Here is a 15,574-nt window from a genome sequence, read left to right as displayed (position 1 = left end):
TGAGAAAAGGGACACGCAACAGCTCAAGCTACCTTAAACCATTAACACGAAGTAGATTTCACTGAACTCTTGGAAGTATTTCCAGGCTTCCTCTGCCTTGCCTTACCATCCCAACTTCCTCTGCCTTAACCATCCCAAGTAACCCTCCAAACATCACTGAGTGTACATCTTGTTGCCAAAGAGCTCGAATGGAAAAGGCTTTTGTTTGAGAGGCTTTCTGGCCTACAAATCAGTTGGAACTTTCCCTCTGTATCTCAAGTACCGAATAGGCCAATGGCTTTTCAACCAAAGTCCTCCTGGGGAAACAGACGTGGGTGCTTTGATTTCTGCTGCCGGGCTGGATCACATTCTCTCTCTCCTGTGGATGTGCTGCTGCCAGCATCCTGACGATGCTGCCGCCGGATCCCCAAGGAAAGTATCCCAAATGCTGGCTGCTGCTGATGCAGCGTCTCTCTAAAGTTAGCACCTTTGTGATCGGCAGATGGAATAGCAAAACAAAGATGCGGGATCACTGAAACAGCTGCTGTAATCATGTGAAAGGTATTTCTCCCTCCCTCCCCTTTTTCCAGAGAAACTGCCCCTTTGGGGTCTGAGCGGGGGACTGATTGTTCTCTGCACAGAATAGGTCTGATTTGGCAAAGATGAAGCACCCAGACTCCCTCTGTGTCACCAGAGTGCCAGGGGGGACGTGTGGCATTTTCCATCTCATCTCTATTTGATCTTTGCATTTCACTGCTGGCATTCTCCTCTCCTGTGGCTGCCACTTCCTCGGCTGTGGGCATGAAGAGGTTACAGCAGCCGGGAGCCTTGCAGGGCTGAGTTAGCACTTCCCTCTGCATCCAGAATATCTCCAAGTAACGGCCCTCTGCATCATGGAAAACGGGGGGCAGTGTGGGCTGGGGGGCCCCCTGCCGTAGGTGGGAACAGGGGCTCTTTAGCCATGTCTCATTCCCCTCCCCACAGCCCTGCAAGGAGGGGGACGCAGCGAGGGAAAGGCATCCGGAGTGAAGGATGATCCAGGGACGCCTCGGTCCCCAGCTGCCCAGTGCCTGTGCTGCGCCCGCCCGCTCTCCGCTCTCCTCGTCTGCGTCTGGCTGCCGGCTGCCCAGGGGCGCACGGACCTGGGACTGCAGCGCTCCGGGTCCAGGCAGACAGAGACCAGGGCTGGAGCTGCCGGAGCTGCGGGCCTGCGAGGCCAGCTCCCTGGGGAGCCTGGGGCAGCCTTGCTCCCTGCCCTCCTCCCTGGAAGGAGACGCCGCGGAGCCGGCAGCGCTCTTCCTCCAGCTGGCGCTGGACGTGGCGGGGGCACCGGCTCTCTCCAGCAGGCCACCAGGCTGAGCAGCTCCGTGTACCCTGCCCCTTCTGAAGCCAGAGTGGGTGACTGAATTCCAGTCACCCCTCCCAGACAAGAGGAAACGACTCCTGTTGGGTAAAACTTAGATTTTCTTTTGCATCTAACTCCTGCAGCTGTCCCAGATCTGCCCAACCCTACAGGGTTTCATTTTTCCCTTGATTGGTGTTCGAGAAAAACTGCAAGGAGTGGGTGGTGACAGGAAGAAACATTCTAAACTTTGGGGGCGGGGACATCTTCTTGGAAGTGACAGGTAGCCACAGACCAACGACGTCATCTGTCACTCGGACACTCTCAGGGGTCTGGACGCTGCCACATGACCAACACCAAAGACCCCAGAAGAGCCATGGAATCCACACTGGCGACATCCAGTTCTACCACACGCCCCGTCACCTTCTCCCACGTCTTCGGTCAGCAGTGCCAACTTATGGAAGCAGGTAGGAAGCGTGTTGTGTGGGAACCGGGGTCCCCAGTGGTGGAGGCCCATGTGTGTGTCTGTGTGTCTGTCTGCATCTCTCCCTCAAAGTAATTTGGAATCTGAGATTCTACTAGCCGGTGACATGATTGCCTGGCATAGTCACTTTGAAGTTTTTAGGACATGCCATGAGACTGAATGTGCTACTTGGGCAGGGTGAGTGAGGGTGCTGGTCTCTGTCTCGTCATCTCTTCTCTGTGGCACCCGGAGGACGAGGGAGGGCGCCTCAGGAGGGATCTGATGACGTGGTGGCTGTGGTCATCTTTTGAGGGCAGATGCCAATGCCAGACTACTCGTCTTCCCATCAGCTTGCGCCTCCCTGTTGTTCACAGTGGTGGTGAAGTCACGCTTCTCTAGTCACCTAGGTATGAACAAGATGCTTGTGACAGTGTCCGCCCCAGGCAGCCTCTCCAAGCCCTTGGCTCTGCTATGGGGATTCCTCACTGGTCTTGGCTCAAGACTTTGTCTTCTAAAGGCTCATGTTGTAAAGAGAAGGGAAAACTTGGTGTGGGCTGCAGCCTGACCCTGTGCCAGCCATCTTGCCAGGATGTGCATTTGGTCACAAAGAAAACCAGGGACGGGTAAATGGCTTGGCGTAAATGGTCACCATGATGGAGCCCACAGACTGGTACTTGATCCGTGCTTATGATTATGTTGGAGTCACATGAGAAATTGAATGCCTGATTCTCTGCTTTATCAGAGTTCATTCCTGTTCTTGGAGAAAGGACCACGTGTTTCTCCAATGGTTTCTTGGGTGTTAAAGTGTTAATTGTGCATTTTGGCAGTGAGTCTCTGGAAGACGGTGAGAAGAGCACTGTATCAGGAGTCTGGGAGCTTGAGTGGGTGTTGATCTTTCACTGGGAGGCTACCTAACCTTGGAAATTGTAGATCCCCTACCCTTTCCCCCTGGGAATCTGTCTCTGGCTGTAAAATAAGAGAACTGAACTTGGGGATGCCTGGTCCATCCAGGCCTTCAATTCTGTGAGCTCAGAGGAGCCCAGTGCAACAGAGCAGAGAAACTGGATCTGGTTTCTAAGAATGGGGTGTGTGTGCACAGAGAGGCGGCTCGTGGAGTGGGTAAACGAGGGCTCTGTTGTTGGAGTGCCTGGGTTTGAGTCCCAGCTTCACCTATCATAAGCTGTGTGACCTCAGACAAGTTACTTAGTTTCTCTGTGCCTCAGTTTCCTCATCTGTAAAATGAGGATAGTAGGCACTATTCATAGGGTCATTGCAAAGATTAAATAAGTTAATGCACAGAAAACCTCAGAACAGTGCCCGGCACCTAGAGAGCACTCGTTTAGTGTCAAGTATTTATGAGTATTTCTAGGGGACGTGGGCAAGCATCCTTCCACGGGCCAGTGGAGGCATCTCTGTTTGCAGAGAGTAGCATAGCTGCCCTCAGTTCTAGAAGATCGAAGCGTTGAGCACTGCCCTCTCCACCCGCAATTTGACGCTGCTTTGTCCAGAAGGTCAAGGCTGCCCCCCTCTATGTGTCCATGGACTGCTTGATCTACAGTGGCTCAGTGGCCCCTACTTCCACACGAGAAGCAGGGCTGGGGGCTTTCCTGGACTGAGGTTTCACATGTCTTTCTACTTCTCTGAAGTCTCGGGGGGAGACAGACTGGGTATCTAACGTGCCTCGATGCTGCCCCTGTGGCTTGATTCTCCAAGTTTCTGGAGGCTCCCAGGCCTAAAGCAGGCCGTGAAATCCTGTCTCCTTTTTAAAAACAATTCCTTATGGCAAGAGAGCAATGCAATGTGGAATAATAATGACCAGCAGTCTCAAGGGAGAATGCTGTCTCTGAAGAAAGGCAAAAGGGAATAATTAACCTCTAAGTCAAAAGCGCTCACTCGATTGGGAGGTGGAAAGGATTGTGAGCAAACATGGATCCAATCGGTATCACAAATGAGATCTCAGATGTACGTGAGAATGACTCCAGGACTCCGGGGGCTTACAGCTGTGTTAACCATGTCTGTTTCTGAGTGAGAGGCAGCTGTCAGTCAGACATATTCACTGAGCACCTCCTATGCGCGCTCTCTGCACGGTGCCAAGAACCGTAGAATCTGAAGATTAAATCACGGTCCTTACTCAAGAAAATGATGATCTAGGTGGTGGTCGATGCAAAGCATAGTGAGGAAGAGAGAATTATAGAGTGTGTGCCTTTCGGGATTCCATTTTTTGAACAACTCTTCCTATATGTTCTACATAAACTATCTTAATTTTCCAAAATCCTAACAATTTCCACAGTCAAAGGAAACACTCAGAGGTCCTGCATGCCTACAGTCACGCAGTTGGGAAGTAGCGAAAGGGGAATGGGAATCCTCATCTGATGTCCGAGACTGTGCCTTTAACCCCAGCAGTGTGTGGTCCCCAGTGAGGACTTGGGTTGATCCCTGTATCTGTAGGCATCTCATGTCTTAGGAGGAGAAGTTGATTCCTGAGAGATGGAGCAGTCAAGGATGCTTAGTGGGGTGGAGGTGGGGGGATGAGCATAAAAGGGCACATTGAATTAAGGAGGGCAGTGATAGACCCCTGACAACAGAGGCGTAACTGGGCCTGGGGGAAGCTAACGAGAACTTTGACCCAGTTAGTGGTGGTGAGCTTGTGATGGTCCGGGGGAGTCATGGAAAGAGTATGGACTTCTTTCTCGTTCAGTCCCAATTCAGCTGTTTGCTGGCTGTGTGAACTTGGATGAACCCCAAAGCCCTAGACCAGGGTTGGCAAACTATAACCCTGGGGCCAAATCTGGCCCACCACTTGTCTTTGTAAATAAAGTTTTATCGGTACACAGCCACTCCCATTCATGTACATTTTGTCTGTGGCTACATTTGTGTTACAAAAATAGAGTTGAGTAGCTATGACCAAAATCATGTAGCCTGCAAAGCTGAAAATAGTTACTATCTTTCCCTTTGCAGAAGAAAATTGTGCTGATCCCTGCCCTAGTCCAACATACGTCACACAGAATGGGGGTAAACATAACTTGTGTGGGACAATGGAAAAGGGCTCAAGCCTGAGAATTTGGTTCTGACTCTGCTTCCTTGCTGGCACTTTTGCTGCTACGTGGTGCCTTGTTTTCTCGTATCCTCCTCCGAGCAGGAGCTGCTTCAGGAAGCATTTAGAGTAGATCTGAAAGTTCTAGTAAGAATAGAGTTCCCACTGTGTGTCCAGATGTAGCACGTGGGCTGGGCAAGATACGTCTGCCTCCTCTTCGTGGTCGCTCTGCAGGGAGATGGTGCGTTTCCTATTTAGTGGGTGAAGTTTAGATGTCCGCAAAGTTGGGACTTAAACCTCAGTCAGCCAACCCCACAGCCTGTGCTCAAGAAAGGCACTCCTGTGGCTTCTGCAAGGGCTTTTAAAAAATCTGTCTTGCCTTTCTCAACGACTTGGAGGGGAGAGCCGCGTTCTGGCTCTCTCATGGGTTTTGAGGCTGTTGCCACCCTGTCCCTCTCCAAGGTCCTTCAGCCACTTCAGAATGATTAGTCCTATGAACTGAATTCTCTTCTCTTTCTGACCCCGCATCCCCCTGCCCAAAATTCTTTCCCTTTGCTTTGGTCCCTGCTGTAGTCCAAAATGGTAGATGGGAAGTTAGCCTGGCCGGGCAAGTGTGACCGATGGAGGCTGCCATTCTCCAGTCTTCCTGCCTGACCTCCTTCAGGTGGGAGCTTAAGGCCACGTTCCCAGGCAGGCCACTGGCCGACTTCACAGTCTCCTGCATCACTCTGGTTTCTACCACTTTACTGAGGATGTTGGGCGGAAATCTGAGGGAATGGGCAGTAGAGTCTCAGGCTGGCGTACTGTTAATCTCTGTATAGCTGAATAATTTCCTTGTCCATCTGCCCCTTGGCCCCCAAAATGTGACCAGGTGCCCCTCTGACCTGGTGTTCGGCTATGTCTCTGTTAAGGGCTCTTACCACACCCCTCAGCCTGACAAATGTTTGTTGGGGGACCCCAACTTTCAGGGCATGGCTCCTGGGGACTTCCTTTCTTGCTCTGACTTGCTAAGCTGCTCCCGTGTCATCCTAGTTGATTTCCAGCATTTCCAGCATTTTCACGGGGTTGCTTTGCTTGACTAGAATGTCTAAAGTCATTCTGTCCAATATGTCCTGCTGACACCGCATGCCTCCAGGCCCGGCTCAAGGGGGAGGGTGGAAGAGAGCAGAGGACAGGAGGGTGACACGACGTGAACACCTGGACTGCTTCCGTTTTGCAGCAATCCTGGGTTGCACCTCAGCTGCCACCAAGGTTCCCCATTTGTGCCATCAGTTATGGATCAGTCTCCCGCTCCTTGCCTTGTAGAAACTCAAACATATGCAAGCCATGTCTGTCTGTCTCTCCCTCTCGTAAGTCAGCCTGATACCTGGAGCCTGGGTCTGGTCATCTATTGACTTTATTACCTTGTTCCTGCTGAAAGCTGCCAGCTGAACCCCTGTCCTGCCTTTCGAACAATATAGGGACCCATCTGAACATATAGCCTCTGTGTGTTTGGAAGCCACTTGCCGTATTTATAGCTAAGAGAGGAGAGAACTGAGATTTATGGCATCTGCTGTGAGCTGAGCACATTGGGTGCTTTTGCAGAAGTTAAACAGATGAAGATGAGCAGAGAGGAAAGAGCCCGGCTTCCTGTCTTTCCATCTATGGGAACGGGAACTCAGTTTTAAGGTTTCCTTTTAGATCCCCAAGAGGTGTTTATCTAGGACTTGCTTCTTACCTGGCTGTTACTCTTGTGGGAACAACAATATGTTTTGACATTCTAGGCGAGGAATTATTGTAGCGACTGCTGGCAATGGAGCGTAAGCAGAGCTGACACTGCTGGATGCTTATTCAGGGACGGTGCTTACATGTTACCTAATTTTATCCTTGTCACATCCTTGTAAGGCAAATAAAATCATCCCCATTTTATAGATGAGGAAACTGAGGCCCATAAAGGGAAGTGTTTCTCTTAACTAGTTAGTGGTTGAGCCAGGATTCAAATTCCAGCCATGTGGATCCACGGTCTCTTCTTATTCCTGTTCTTTTGTCAAATTTCCCAGCTCCTCCAGGAATTCAGCTCCAGAAACATTTTTGAACATCCGGGCCAGCAAATAAATTTTTCCCAATGAATGTGGAATCTGCAGTAACGAGTTGATGTCCACCTTCCGGGAGTTTGTAGCTTAAAGGGGGAGTGACCTACGTCTTCCGTGTTTCCACAGTACTATCCATGTTGTGTTGTGGTTCCTGTTCATCGATGCCTTCTCTGTGAGACTCTGAGCTGCCCGGGGTCAGGAACTCTCGTCTTGGTTGCCTTTGAGTCCTCCACGCCTCATGTGGTGTCGGCAGTGTTGCAGTTTTCATCAGTAAGGCACTGACACGTCTGTTTCAAACCAAATCACCTGTCCTTTTACGGGATGGCTGTCATCTTCAAGAGAAGTTCTTTGCGCGATGAAATGGTGTTAGTGGGGTCTGGCAAAGCAAAATTGTGGTCACGTTCATTCTCTTTCAAAGACTAATTCTTCGGAGCCCTCAGGTTAGCTTGTAGACTCAAGGGCAGTGGGAGAAACAGTTTATCCAATAGTCCATTGAGCTGGTCAAATTGAGGACTCCTAGCCTCTTAAAGGGAAAGAGGTCTACCAGCTGGACATAATGGACAAAGTGGTGGGCGCTGGCTGCTCATTGCTCTCTCCCAGCATCTTCTCCCTGCCCAGTCTCTCATCCTCAATACCCAGGTAGGGTTTTCTCAGCATCCTGGTGATCTCCTTAGGATGCGGGCACTGTCAGCAGCACCCCTTGGACCACCTCTTGACCTCAGAAGTCCCCACCCATGATGCATGTATGAGGGAAAGCAGGAACAAGTTGGGTGCGTATCGTGTTGGAATAAGCAGAATGCACAGGAGCCCTGGTTGTGAGCAGCACAGACTTCTCACAGGTCATTCCGTCAGAAGCAGTGGCTGGTCTCTCATTGACTTATTTTTCCAGAGACCTACTTGTCAGAGGTGGGGGCACATGGTTAGTTGTATGGATTTAAGAGCTTAACTGTGTGGGTTCAAATCCCTGTTCTGCTGTTCATTAGCTGTGTGACCTTGGGCAAGTACCTTAACCTCTCTGTGCCATAGCTTTCTCATCTATAAAATAAGGATAATAGTTTACCTAATTCGTACAGTTGTGGTGAGTCTGGCAATGAGTGAATATGTATAAAGTGTTTATCACAGTGCCTGGCACAGAATGCATTGTCTATGAATATTTGCTATCTTAGTGAGTTTGGGCTGCTCTAACAATACCACGGACTGAGTGGCTTAAAGAAATTCACAATTAATTCTCACAGTTCTAGAGGCTGGGCCGCCTGAGGTCAGGGTGCCAGCAGATCTGGTGTGTGGTGAGGGTCCTCTGCCTGGTTTGCAGACGGCTGTCGTCTCGTAGCCTCACATGGCAGAGAGCAGAGAGCAAAGCAAGCTCTCCTTCCTCTTCTTAGAAGGGCACTAATCCCCGTGATGAGGGCTCCACCCTCACGACCTAATCACTCCTAAGGCCATCACACTGGGGGTTAGGAGTCCAACACATGAGTTTCGGGAGCACACATGTTCAGTTCACAACACTGTGCTTATTGTGATTTCCTATCAGCACATTAAGACATTCCTTGTAGTCATGTCTTTGGGACCAGTAAAAAGTTGCTACTTTTTCCCTCTGCTAATCACTGCTGTTTAAAAAAACCCTGAAACTCAACATTTGTTCTTTCCTTGACTCGCAAGGCCAGCAATCACCGCATGGACGAGAACTTCCATCCACCAGTCGCAGAAGGGTGTTTAAAGAAGGTTCGCACTGGACCCAGCTTCCCTGGGACGAGCCCAGGTCATGTCTGTCTTTCCGGCATAGTTAGTAACACCATCTGCATTCACTGTCAAGCAAGACCTTGTTTGCGTGATCAGTGACGTGGTGAGCCTTAATAAGGGGCAGCTGCATAAATGACATTCAAATTTTACTTAAAAGGAAAAGTGGAGCATCCGATCTCAGAGGAAGCAGTTTAAGGTTAAAAGACAGTCAGTGGAAGAAGCAAATTTTTGGTTGAAAACAGGAGCCAGGCAGGTCAGGCGAGCTGGGCGCTGCTTCTCAGCCTTACTGTGGGGGTTGCCGGTGTGGCCGGATCTTGTTCTCCAAGAGAAACCTAGAGTCTCGATTTTCCTGCAAAACCTCCCGATGTTTGAATGTGCATTACCTGATGAAAGATTTCACATTCCAGAGGGTCGGACTCGGGCAGCTGTGTCCTTCCTGTGGGCCTCCAGTTTAAGATCTCCAGTTGAAGCCCGAGTTCTCACTAACAGGTCTCTTGTTCCAGCCTCAGTCGTATTCCTACTTTGTTATCCTGTTCCCTTGCCTTTCCTTGAATAAAACAAAAGCTTTTGATGGAGGCCCCAACTCTGGTTCTTGTCCATATTCCCTTATACAACAAATGTGGTCTGCTGGGGCCGAGTAGCGTCCCAGCCCTGGGGCTTCTGAGCACCCCTTTGTGAGATAGCCGACCATTGGGCGTTGTGATAAATGTGTTTTTCTTGAGCTATTGGTGTTTTCTCCCTCGTCTTAGCTGTGGGAACCTGGATAAGACTTAGCAGCAGATGGGGAATATAAACAAAGGTGGAACACAATCCTGAGGCTCCAGGGCATGCCAACTTTCGGCTGAGGTGAAAATGCTGGGACAAAACGACAGGTAGATTTTCCTGCTGGGAGCTGGTCTAGGGGGTACCGAAAGCCTAGCAAGGAGGGGACGAGAAAGGTGCTTTTCTTGCCTGGGGTAAACCTCACCTTTAGACTTGGTCTCGTTCTTGGACACACGAGTTGACTAGCTTAACTTCCTGTGGGCTGTTCTCATTAGGTCCAATGTGGTTACCTGAACCAGCTTCTGAGAAACCCAAGATTTGTTTCTCCTCATCTCCTCCTCATCAGATAAACATTTAATGCGAGGGCAAAGCTCGGACCCGGACAAGCTTCTCCCACCTCTTCCCAGATGAAATGGAGCGGCTGTGGGTTTAACAGATCGGGAAGAAAAGCACATTCCTCAGGGCTGGTCCCCCTCTGAGGTGGCTGGTGGGTGAGTGAGGCCCAGCCCACAGCGCGAATCGCTGGGCGAGAAAGAAGCGAGGAGTGTTTCCACATGGTCAGCAGGAAACCCCAGAGCAATAACGATCACTTGAAGACCTGAAACTGACAGTGTGATATTTGGAGTAGGGGAGATTGTAAAAGGCTGTGGAAACGCAAAAATAATCCTAGTACTAGTGATGTATTAGAATCCCCACCCTTCCCTCGTCTTTTATAGTGGTGACTTTTAGACCTTGATGAATAACCCATTTCCTGTTTTACTGTAGTCTTACACAATGTCTTTCTTTTGGTCGTCAGCTCCTTTGACCAATTCCGATCTCATCTATCCTTCTAAGGATGTAAGGAATAAGCTAGATGGAACAGACATAGTCTGGGCTTTTCCTGGAAAGGTAAATGTGCTTTCGTTCGTCCTTCGTATCAGCTGTCCCCTCTAGTGCCTGTATTTACCTTTTGTTTTAATCTTCAGGGTCTAGCATGTCGTTAGGAGGGGGACCCAGCCTCAGACACCAAGGAGAAGATCCGTCCGGAGGGCTCCCAGCTCAGGAAGACGACAAAGCCGTGAGGGCAGCCGAGTGCCCAGGCTCAGCTCCGCTTGCATTCTGGGACTTCTGGAAACTTGAAATCTTCTCTTTGATCTTCTTGAAGTCATTATCTGTTACAAAGAGTGAGGACTAGTTAGGACACTTGAAAAGGGGACCAGTTTGGAGACTAGAGTAAAGGTGAGAGGGTGGAGGTGCTTTCCCTACTTACTGGTCCAGGGAACCAGAAGGTTGATGGGCTTGGGGAAGACAGCCAATTCTTGGGAGAGATTTAAAGGGACTGCAAGCTGCTCTGAGAAGGAATGCTCCTGGGGACTCGAAAAGGCCAGAGTCTTGGCCTTATTCCAAGATGAGAAGTGAGTCTCGAAAGGAACTTACACCGTGGGGCCCTCTGAATCTCTGGGGAGACGGCAGCCCCAGTCAGGAGCACCAGGGATGAGAGGGCTCCAGGAATGGTCAGAACTCCTGGCCTTTGGTCAGAAGGGACACGTGGGCCACCCCTCAGGGCTATGGGAGACCAAGAGGTCTACCAGGGAAGGGAGAAAGGTCTGTTTAGGGACAAGGCAAGGTCCATCTCCTGATTAGTGCTCCAAATGAAGCAGGTGTCCAAAGGGCTGGGAGGAGGGGCTCGAAGTGGGTCTAGCTAGAGGAGTGGAGGGTGGGGAGGCAGGAGGCAGAGCTGAGATGTGCCCTGGGACATCGGGCGCCAGCACACACCTTCATCGGCACAGAGGAAACCTATAGTGCTGAGACAGGTGAAGAAGGAAGTGGTGTCTGAGGGAGAGAGCCCCCCACACCTCCTCCCCGCCTCCACCAGGCAACACCCCACCCCAGTTAAGCTGGGAGCATTGTAGGGAGAACTCCAAGGTCTGAAGATTGGATTCTAGAGACCCGGCTGGTGACAGGTGAGATGGTCATCAGTGGTAGGGCCCAGGCTATGGTGGAGACCAGGACCAGCCACAGAAAGGACTCTGTGGAAGGACCTCCAAAAGTTTTGGAGGTTTATTGGCCGATGTTATTGGATGACATCAGCTGGAGATAGATTTCTGGGTTGGCTTATTTTCCTCTCAGCATTTTGGGCATGATATTTCTGTTTTCTGGCTTCCATGGTTGCTGTGGGCCTCTACTGATCTTGGAGTCCTTCTCTGTAGGTGATCTGCCTTTTCTATGGATTTGCTTTTAGCGTCTTTGTCCTGGCAAAGGACAAACGGACCAAGAGATTACTAGGTCATGCTTCTTGTGGCTCTTTGGAAACTAAGACTCACCAGCTCGTGGGAAGACCATTGCAGAGTGGAACTCCCTGTGCCCTGAGGTGACGTGTGAAGTGGTAAATGATGGCTTCCTGGCTCCGTTAACCCAGGGGAAAGAAACAGCCTACGTGGGTGGTTTTTGTTTCTACTTGTCTTGAAGTCGTATCCCTCTTCCCAGTTAGTGTCTGGAAACTTGATGGAAAGGTTCACAGCTGGAATTCCCCCCTGAGAACTTATCTCCACCTTAAATGGAACTTTCTAGAACCACAGGGCACCCCCTCCAGGCCCACAGTTCCACTGAAGGCTGGAATGTGCTTTGTGTCTTTCCCACCGGTATCAGGGATCAGCATGCTGGGTCTCTCCACAATGACACCGAGTGGCCCCTGGGGAAGTCCCCTGAGAGTTGTGTCAGGGGTTTGGCAGAGTGAGATCTAGGACCTAAATTCAGTGTTAAGCTGGCAGGGGCTGGCAGAGAAGATTCCTGCCCAGGGCTGCAGGCCCGGACATGGCAGAAGGAGAGGCAGAATTTAGGACAGGGCCTTCTGAGGGGTGTGTACCTGTGTGTGTGTAAGCAAGGAGGGGTCCTGCAATGACCTAGGCTGGCGTCACCTGTGTCCCTGCCACCCTCAGGTCCAAGCCCTCCTCCTCTCTGGGGGCAGATTCTAGAGGGAACTGGTCCCCGGAGCCATTGATATTATCTCCTTGTCCAGCAGGCCTTCCACAAACAAACCAAACTTCTGCCATCCCCACCCAGTCTTCAAATGTTTTCTGGGAAACATGAGACTGAATTAGTCTGGCCACCTTCAAGTTGGATTCTGGAGAAAGCTCAATTTCCCAAGGAGAAGTTTCTGAATGGGTTTGGGACTAACTTCTCCGACTGCAACATTTTTGGACTTAGATGGTAATTCTGGTGCCCAAGCCAGGGGAGATTATGAAATTGTGTAGTTCACAGAGGACAAGAGGATGTGCTCATCCTAAACTAGAGTTGATTCTCTAGGAGGATCACTGGGGTCTCAAGAAAGCGATACCCATACACAAATTTCTAATACAGATTAGCAGTTGTAGAAGCCACAGCAGACCACGTCCAGAGCCTTTGCTCTCCGCTGGCCTGCAGAAATGGAATAATTTAGATTACAGAAAGCTCTGGCCACGTTTTAGCAACCGGTCAATTTTTCTGCTTGAAACAGAATTCCTGGACTTTGTTTTGTGTGAAGACATAGTTTATTTTTAGGTCCATCGGGGAGCCAGTGATGTGGGTAGCTCAGAAGACTGGCCTGCCAGTGCAACACAGGCCCCATTAACATGTTGTCTGGTGGCCTGGAAAGACTCTCCTGCCTGCTCTAGCATGAAGGACCAGCCAGTTGCCTTTGAGGGTGATGAGAAAGGTCATGAGAAAGTTGGAGGGTTTCAAAAGAGTGCAGGCTTGCCTGCACAGAGCCTATTGCCAGAGGCCCCAGTTTAGCCCTTGGGCCTGACGACTCTTTGGCTAAGAAAGCTCCAGCTGAAATGGCTCATTCCCCTGAGTACTAAGTGTTCATTAAAAATCCCACTTTGTCAGATGGTACCACCCTGGCTGTCCCCAATTTAAACAAAAGTTCCTTTGTGGCCACTGGCCCTTGTGAGTAGACCCTTGGGGCCATGCTGAGGCCAGAAGGCAGCTGGTGGAGCCTTTGCAGCCTTTCTTGGTAAGGAGGTGATCACTGGTAAATGAGCCCAGCACGGCACAAGAAGAACCCTATGCTATCATCTGGTCCCTCGGTAGATTAAAGAATTGTGATGTCTGCGCTTCACTTTCCAGGGTCATAAACTTCCCGAGTGGTGAACAGGCCTGAGCTAGGACGCTGAGTCGCAGAAGCTGCCATGTTGCAGAAGTCTGTCGCTGTGGGACCTGTGCTCACTCCAATGACACAGCTGTTAGGACCTCCGTGAGCTGGAGGAGAACATAAAGTAAACACGAGTTTTTTAAGACCCAAGAGAGAAAGGACAAGGCCACTCACTGGGCTGCCTTCTTTTGCAAAGGGGGTAGAACTTGCAAGTTTGCTCTTCTCCGGGTTCTTATGACCTGTAGACGGATGAAATCTGCCGGTCAGCACAGTAAGTAGGTACCTTCTCCTACGAGAGCTCTCTAGGGGAGAAAAGACGGGCCCTTGGGTGGAATTTAGGTGTGGAAGTTTCTTATGCAAACACAAGGTGACTGAGGATCCTAGCATCCACCTTGAGTTGGGCGACTGGTGGACACCATTTAATTGCGCTGGGTCTTTAGCAGCAACAGCAAAGTGTGTGTCTGCAAGGGAGATTACAGTCCAGGCCACACTGGGGCAATTTCAATGCATGACTCTTCATTGGGTCTCTCTCCCTCCTGGGATGCCTGACATTAAAAATATCTGTAAACCTACGAAAGGCGGGAGCATCCTTCAGGGGCAGGAAGACCAGGAGGGAGGAGTGGGTCTCCCTCTCTTTCCAGGTGGTGAGGGGAGGGCCGAGTCTGGTCTTGGAGGATGGAAAGGTTGAGAATGAGAGAGAATCTGCCTGGGTCTGTTCTAGCTCCGTCGGGGTTTTTCCCCCTAAATGGTGTTCTTGCACCTGCTTTCTTGCCCACCTGTTCCTCCGTCCACATTATCTTCAGAGAATCACAAATCAATATTCATTACTTTGGCTTATTCAGGATAAAATGTCTTTCTTGGCGTCTTGTGATTAAAGCCTGGTTTGAAAATGTAGTGGGACTAATTAAGCATTTATAAGGGGAGGAGAACACTTCTGCCAGCCTTGTGGAAAGATTGTCTGAGCTAAGACCTGTGAGAATAAGGGGGATGGGGATTGCCAGGGATGGAAATAGGGGTGGGAGACCGGCAGCAGCTCTCGCCCGTTTCCTGGGCTGGCCTTAGGAAACGCATTGCAAGTGTTGAGTGTGGGGAGCCCTCATTCAAACCCCATGGTGGTCGTCAGCCTCACCCCTGCGAGCTGGGATGGCTGACCAGGAAGGGCCCTGATGCTACCCCTGAAAGCGGACATTCGGACTGGCCATTCAGATGGTGCCAACTCCCACCTCACGTCTGGAGGCTTTTCCATATGGAAAGAGATTATAATCCTTCACGGTCGACTCAGGAGGGTGGGGATTCTCCTGCTTTCTGATGCCAAAGGAGACTATTGCTTCTCTCGAGGGCTGTAACGATCCTGCCATTTTGAAAATCCTCTTTTTAAAATCCATCCCGCGACCTCCACAACCTCAGAGGCTCAAGCAGAAACATTTTGAGTAGAAAGCTATGTCCTCCAAGTCAAAAATTTTATAAGGCATGACACCGCTCTGCAAAGCGAGAAGAACTGAATGCCAAAGACGGTTGTCAGCCGGAAGTTGGGGTTACATTTGGACCCCCAGAAGTCCCTTCTAAGTGATTCCACAAGAGCATCGAAGTTTAGGGCAAGGGTTTGGTGTCACATCTGAGTTTGAGCTGTGCTCTGCTGTTATTGATTATGTGACTTTGGTCAAGTTATTTTTTCCCTATTACTATTATTTTAACAACAACCTCCAAACTGCAGTTTTTATGCAAATCGGTGATGGTATTTTCATAAGGTAGGCACTATGAGGATGATCAAAAGTGCACGGAAAGTCTTAGAGGAACAATGTCAGCGACCAAAGGCAGCCTCTGAGCGGAGCCCCTGGCGCACAGAGAAAGCCATCTTCCTGGTGAGCACCTGGGACCTCCATTCTCTTGGGTCAGAAGAGAGCTCCACGCTTTCCTCCCAGGCCTGAGGAGCCCGTTGCGGGTCCTCTCGAAACCCTGGTTTATGGGGCTGCTTTGGTGGCTGCGGTGCTGGTGATCTGTCCAATTCCTATGTAAGCACACACTTGACAAAGACTATATGAATCTGTCACTTGACAGGATAAACAGGCGC

General features: G+C 50.3%; 1 protein-coding gene across 2 annotated transcripts in view; it reads left to right on the top strand.

Moving 5' to 3' along the window:
* The first annotated feature begins 346 nt into the window (after nt 1-346).
* The window catches only part of KAZN (kazrin, periplakin interacting protein), a 1,019,918-nt gene continuing 1,004,690 nt past the window's right edge, over nt 347-15,574 (top strand). The window contains exons 1-2 of one of the 2 annotated variants that reach the window (XM_070252888.1): nt 347-540; nt 964-1,788. In XM_070252888.1, the coding sequence (XP_070108989.1) occupies nt 1,668-1,788 (121 nt within the window). In that variant the 5' untranslated portion in view covers nt 347-540; nt 964-1,667. Of the gene's footprint in view, nt 541-724; nt 1,789-15,574 lie in introns of those variants that run through there. The other variant, XM_023627332.2, reaches the window with a different exon arrangement.

The sequence above is a fragment of the Equus caballus genome, chromosome 2 (genome assembly GCF_041296265.1).
Source record: "Equus caballus isolate H_3958 breed thoroughbred chromosome 2, TB-T2T, whole genome shotgun sequence".
NCBI lineage: Eukaryota > Metazoa > Chordata > Mammalia > Perissodactyla > Equidae > Equus > Equus caballus.
The sequence above is the reverse complement of the archived record's forward strand: the minus strand, read 5'-3'. Positions and strand labels throughout refer to the sequence as shown.